Genomic DNA, 6,434 nt, shown 5'->3' on the forward strand with positions numbered 1-6,434 from the left:
TCAAAAATCATCAATACAATGAACGTACTTATCAACTTACCCTATGTAGAAAAAGGAGTGAATTCTATCTCATAAAATTATGTTTTTCGTTCTCTATTTAGTACCTTCTTATCTTATATATAAAATTTTTAAATATATATATATTTAATAATCATAATAAAAAAAAGTCATAGATGAAGCCAAAAACAAGAATGCTAGGTTAACATCCAATCAACCTAATTAATGGGCTTCTTTTGATTGTTTTTTAGCTCAAAAAACAACACATTTGAGATCCCACCCTCTACTTTCATATAATACTTCATTTGGATTTATTATTATTATTATTATTATTATTTTTTTCAAAATATCATTTAATTTCTTTAATTTCTTAGCAATTAAGTTGGTGACTTTACTTTATATATATATATATATATATATATATATGCCTAACCCTCTTCATTTCCCAATCGAATTCCCTTTTAAAATAATAAACGGTCAAGATCTTCCCATCAACCATTGTTTAATGACTTTTATATAACATGTAGGACCAACGCCTATCGAGATTTAGTTTCGACCCCTTTAAAAAGTTACCATAGAAAATGACCTTTTAAGTAAATTTACATTTTAGTCCTTAGGATTCCACACCTTATTTTTACATTTACAAGGGCTTTTTTATTATTTTACATCAAATTTCGGTTCATTGTAACTGATCAATAAATTCAACCAATAAAATATCACGGTTTATTTAACTTTTATATTTTAATATTTAATATATTTAAATATATTTTTTTTATATATTCTGGGGGTATTTTTGGCAAAAAAAAATTATGGGGTTTTGAAAAAATTAGCAAAGACTTGAGAGGTTGAAAGCTGAAAAGTCCACAGTCAATTGGATATTTAAAACTCTATTTTTTTTTGGAAAAAAAGAAAAGAAAAGAAAATATAAATAAATGTGTAATTGGCAATAAAATTGTTTTAATTGTGTACCGTAACATAAAGAAAACCTGAATAATAATTATTATAATTAATTATTAATTTCTTTTAAACAATAAAAGAATTTTTATAATAGCACATAGTCACAAGGGCCTCTCTTTCAACCCACCCCCACCCCCACCCCCTTCTTCCCCCAACCATTTCACCATTCTTTTTCCACACCCATTTATTAGATTCCTTCAATGCTCCTTTCTTCTCCATTGGCATTCGCCGATTCTTAACCCAAAAACCCATTTCAATTTCTTCATTTCTTCTTCATTTTTTGCACTTTTGGACATACAAATCTTCTGGGTTTTTCTGCTTTTGCTTTCTTTCTCCGAATTTCCCCTTCTGGGTTTGTTGTAGAGATGCCTGTTTTTGTAATCCACGACTGTTTGCTTACAGTTTTTTAACAAAACAATCATGTTTCATAATTTTCTTCATTTTTTTCCATTTTTTTTGTTGGGTGTGTATGAATAAGTTATTTAAGTCAAAGTTTGTTCGAATTTTCTTTTTCACTCTTCAACTAAATATTTAAATAAATAGGGAAAAACAGAGTGATATGGGAAAGCATGGACCTTGCTGTCACTGTGGAGTTATAAGTGAGTTCTTGTTCCTTCATTTTGTGTGTTTGTTTTAGTTTCTTGTTTGGTTTCTCTGTAATTTTTGTAAATGAGTGTTGATTTTTCAGCTTGGTTTTGTAAAACATTTGTTCTCAGAATGCTCTTGTTTGCTTGATCCTCTAAATTCTTCATTGGGTTTGTGAATTAGGAGAGGATTTTATGAAAGAAAGACTGAATTATAGTGTTTGAATGTTTCACTTCTCTTTTTTGAGCTGAGTTCCTTTAGGAGTGAATGCTTTTGTTGAGGATTGTTAGGAGGGAGTCCTACATTGGCTAATTTAGGAATGATCATGAGTTTATACGTAAGGAATATATCTCCATTGGTATTGGTATGAGGCCTTTTAGGAAAACCAAAAGTAAAGCCATGCGAGTTTATACTCAAAGTAGACAATATCATTCCATTGTAGAAGGTCGGGATTTCTAACATAGTATTAGAGTCATGCACTAAACTTGGTCATGTCAATAGAATCCTCAAATGTCAAACAAAGAATTGTGAGTCTTGAAGGTGTAGTCAAAAGTGAGTAAAGTGTCGAACAAAGGGTGTACTTTGTTCGAGGGCTTTAGAGAAGGAGTCAAGTCTTGATTAAGGGGAGACTGTTCGAGGGATCCATAGGCCTCAGGGGAGGTTGTATGTTGTACTTTGTTCGAGGAGAGGATTGTTGAGGATTGTTGGGAGGGAGTCCTACATCGGCTAATTAAAGGTATGATCATGGGTTTATAAGTAAGGAATACATCTCCATAGGTACGAGGCTTTTTCGGGAAACCATAAGTAAAGCCATGAGAGTTTATGCTCAAAGTGGACAATACCATACTATTGCCAAGGGTCGGGATTCCTAACAGCTTTCATTCCCTGAGCTTAACCTTTATATTGAGTTGTGTGAATTTGCATCATCATTTCTCATGAGTTGTAATTGACCTTGATGTTGAGTTTAATCACCATTTACACCCTGAGTGATTCAACATTTAGGTTTCTGAACTCCCCTGACATAGCAAAAGGTTCAATGGTTTTGTGCTGGTTTCTTTGTTAGTTCTTTTATTATTAGTAGAGCTCTAGGATTGCAGTTTAACTGAAATTAGGTAAACTATGCTAGCCAATATTTATGGTTCTAAAACGACCCGGGCGCGTCGATGGAGAAGATTCTATATTTTTGTTTCCCATAAGAAGTCAAATGAATAATCCAAAACCAAAGTTTCATAGGAAGTGTTATTCATCACATTGATCACTACTATGGCTTACCTCATGTCACACTGGTCTTCAGTAAATTTGCCTGTAACGGCTCTATGTAACGTGAGCTCGGGTATCGACTTTTTGTAAGTTGGGTAACATGTTATACCATCTCCATGCATTATTCTACCAGAAACTTATTGAATTCTTATGAAGTTGGAACAACTCTTGTTCTTTGCTTTGTTGTATTGAAAATTCTACAGTTTCATTGATTTTTAGTTTAAGAATCTTTACTTCTGAGTATTTAATGCCCAAATGCTGGGACAGGCACTCCTCTTTGGCGTAATGGACCTCCCGACAAACCGGTGTTATGCAATGCGTGTGGATCCCGATGGAGGACGAAAGGAACACTCACAAACTATACCCCGTTGCATGCTCGGACTGTTCCTGATGAATATGAAGATCACAGGGCTTCCAGGGTGAAGAGCATTTCAATAAATAAAAACAAAGAAGTAAAACTGCTGAAACGAAAGCTACAACAAGCCGATGGATCGATTGCGTGGATGCTTCCCGATCAAGGTCAGGATTACCATAGAGTAGTGGATGAAGACACAAGCAATAGGTCGAGTTCTGGATCGGTCATATCTAATCCTGAGAGTTGTGCTCATTTCAGCAGTGCAGATGCAAGTGATTTGACAGGTTAAACACTGAAAACAATTCTTGATGATTGATAGAACGAACGTCTTCGAAACCTTCCGCTCGAATCTTATGTTTAATATTTGATTATTATAGCTCAATTGGTTTTGTTCTATTATTCATCTTAGTGAATGAGCTATGCAATGCTGACTGAATTATCTTTCATTTGGCAATCCTAAGGTCCAGCTCAGTCAGTAGTGTGGGAGACGACGGTGCCTTCAAGGAAGAGGACGTGTGTGACTCGTCCAAAGCAATCCCCGGTCGAAAAACTGACTAAAGATCTATGTAGTATTTTACAAGAGCAGAGATCCTCCTATTTCTCCGAAGCTTCCGAGGATGATCTGCTTTTCGAGAGCGAAAAACCGATGGTCTCTGTTGAGATAGGCCATGGAAGCATTCTCATTAGGCATCCAAGCTCGATAGCTCGAGACGAGGAATCTGAAGCTAGCTCAGTTTCAGTTGATAACAAGCAATACTTGATAAATGACATCTATTCCCCTCATTCTGCAACTGTTCTTGTATGTAGTGAACAACAAGAACAATTTAAAAGGTAGCTCCAATCTACTTCACAAAATTGAAAACAAAGGGAAATGCATAACACAATTATATGAACAATCACTATTTTTTTTCTGTTCAAATTTCAGGGACGAGTCTCGTCACGAATGCTTACAAGTTCTTGGAAACCACGACTCGCCCTTATGTGATGTAGATATAAATGTAAGTTGCATCTTTTAGTTCGCTGGATCCATAACTTGTTTTGTGAATTCTGATAAATATTTATCTTAGTGCAAATATGCTTTGTTTCTATGTCTAGGACGTCGTAAACTTCGGAGAGTTTGCGAGACGATTAACAAATGAAGAACAACAGCAACTAATGAAGTACCTACCACAGGTTGATATCGCTGAATTTCCCGAGACGTAAGAATCTTTTTCGTTCGTGTTTATCGATTCTTTTCTGTTCCTCCCTACCTAACGCCAGGTAAGAGGGCAACATTATTTAACTGCACATGGTGCCCATTGTCCTATTTGGGCTTCCTCTCAAGGTTCTTAAAACGTGTCTGCTAGGGAGAGGTTTCTACACCCTTATAAGGAATGCTTTGTTCCCCTTTCCAACCGATGTGAGATCTTACAATCTATCCGCTTGAGGACCCTATGTCCTCGCTGCCACATCACCCGGTGTCTGGCTCTAATGTTATTTGTAACAGCCCAAGCCTACCACTAGCAGATATTGTCTTTCTTGGGCTTCTCTTCAAGGTTTTTAAAATGCATCTGTTAGGGAGAGGTTTCCACACCCTTATAAGTAATGCTTTGTTCCCCTCTCCAATTGATGTGAGATCTCACAATCCACCCCCCTTGAGGGCCCAACGTCCTCGTTGACACACTGCCTGATGTCTGGCTCTGATACCATTTGTAATAGCCCAAGCTTACCACTAGCAAATATTGTCTTCTTTGGGCTTCCTCTCAAGGTTTTTAAAACGCGTCTACTAGGGAGAGATTTTCACACCCTTATAAGGAATACTTCATTCTCCCCTCCAAGCGATGTGGGATCTCACAATCCACACCCCTTGAGAGCCCAGCGTCCTCGCTGACACACTGCCCGGTATCTGGCTTTGATACCATTTGTAACAGCCCAAACCCACCGCTAACATATATCGTCTTCTTTGGGTTTCCCCTCAAGGTTTGCAAAACGCGTCTGCTAGGGAAAGGTTTCCGCACCCTTATAAGAAATATGCTTTATTCCCTTCTTCAACCGACGTGAGATCTCGCTTATATAATTTGAATTTGAGTATAATAAAGTACACTATTAGTTTACTCACACTAGATAGTCCAAGAAAATCACATGTTAGAGATTCTTGTTGTTTTATTTGCAGTGTCAAGAGAATGTTTGATAGCCCCTATTTCAAGGAGAATTTAATGTCCTTCCAACAACTGCTTAGCGAGGGCGTTTTCGATGCCTCCTTCCTTGGAACGAAGATCGAAGACTGCAAGACTCTGAGAAGGCTTGTATTATCTAATTCATCAAAATCCAAATGGGTCGAGCTCTATCAACAACTGAAGGTGAGGTCGATTTTACAGTGATTAGATTTTTTCGATGGGAACGATAGGAAGAAAACTTCTAAGATGCATTTTAATCGAGTATTGTGAATGTGCAGAAATGTGAAAATGGTAGCAAAGAACCTTTTCTTTCCCGTGCCAACACGTCGGTGTCAAGTAACTACATGAATGTTGATGAGAGCTACAATCAAACTATTCCAGGTAAGAAAGCAAATTGTCTGCTGGATCTAATTAAAATGCTTATTCTTCTCAGTTTGCAGGATGATATACTTGTATCTTCCTAACTTGCTTTAAATGGCATGTAGTACGAACTTTGACGCACCATCTTAGCGATGGCTAATCTCCATAGTTACACTAAGATGCACGTGTTTTGTCTGAATGTCCTTTAGTATAAGGGGAGGTGCCTTATCGATGGCTAGTCTGCATAGTAAATCTAAGATGCACATATTTTGTCTGAATTTCCTTTAGTTTAAGGGGACGTGCCTTATCGATGGCTAGTCTGCATAGTAAAACTAAGAGGCACGTGTTCTGTCCGAATTTTCTTTAGTTTAAGGAGAGGTGCCTTATTGATGACTAGTCTGCATAGTAAAACTAAGATGCACATATTTTGTCCGAATTTCCTTTAGTTTAAGAAGAGGTGCCTTATTGATGACTAGTATGCATATTAAAACTAAGATGCACGAGTTTTGTCTGTATTTCCTTTAGTTTAAGGAGAGGTGCCTTATCGAAGGGTAGTGTGCAAAGTAAAACTAAGATGCACGTGTTTTGTCCAAATTTCCTTTAGTTTAAGGAGAGGTGTCTCAGTAAAACTAAGATGCACGTCTTTTGTCTGTATTTCCTTTAGTTTAAGGAGAGGTGCCTTATCGAAGGGTAGTCTGCATAGCAAAACTAAGATGCACGTGTTTTGTCCAAATTTCCTTTAGTTTAAGGAGAGGTGCCTTATC

At 36.9% G+C, this 6,434-nt stretch overlaps 1 protein-coding gene across 1 annotated transcript in view; it reads left to right on the plus strand.

Annotated features, from left to right (window-relative positions):
* Positions 1 to 1,092: 1,092 nt before the first annotated feature.
* The window catches only part of LOC111470531 (GATA transcription factor 26-like), a 6,755-nt gene continuing 1,413 nt past the window's right edge, over positions 1,093 to 6,434 (plus strand). Inside the window, exons 1-7 of the mRNA XM_023116069.1 lie at positions 1,093 to 1,553; positions 3,067 to 3,438; positions 3,616 to 3,985; positions 4,080 to 4,152; positions 4,250 to 4,353; positions 5,307 to 5,493; positions 5,589 to 5,691. Coding sequence (XP_022971837.1) covers positions 1,514 to 1,553; positions 3,067 to 3,438; positions 3,616 to 3,985; positions 4,080 to 4,152; positions 4,250 to 4,353; positions 5,307 to 5,493; positions 5,589 to 5,691 — 1,249 coding nt within the window. The 5' untranslated portion in view covers positions 1,093 to 1,513. The remainder of the gene's footprint in view (positions 1,554 to 3,066; positions 3,439 to 3,615; positions 3,986 to 4,079; positions 4,153 to 4,249; positions 4,354 to 5,306; positions 5,494 to 5,588; positions 5,692 to 6,434) is intronic.

Source organism: Cucurbita maxima, unplaced genomic scaffold (genome assembly GCF_002738345.1).
Source record: "Cucurbita maxima cultivar Rimu unplaced genomic scaffold, Cmax_1.0 Cma_Scf00046, whole genome shotgun sequence".
NCBI classification, from domain to species: domain Eukaryota; kingdom Viridiplantae; phylum Streptophyta; class Magnoliopsida; order Cucurbitales; family Cucurbitaceae; genus Cucurbita; species Cucurbita maxima.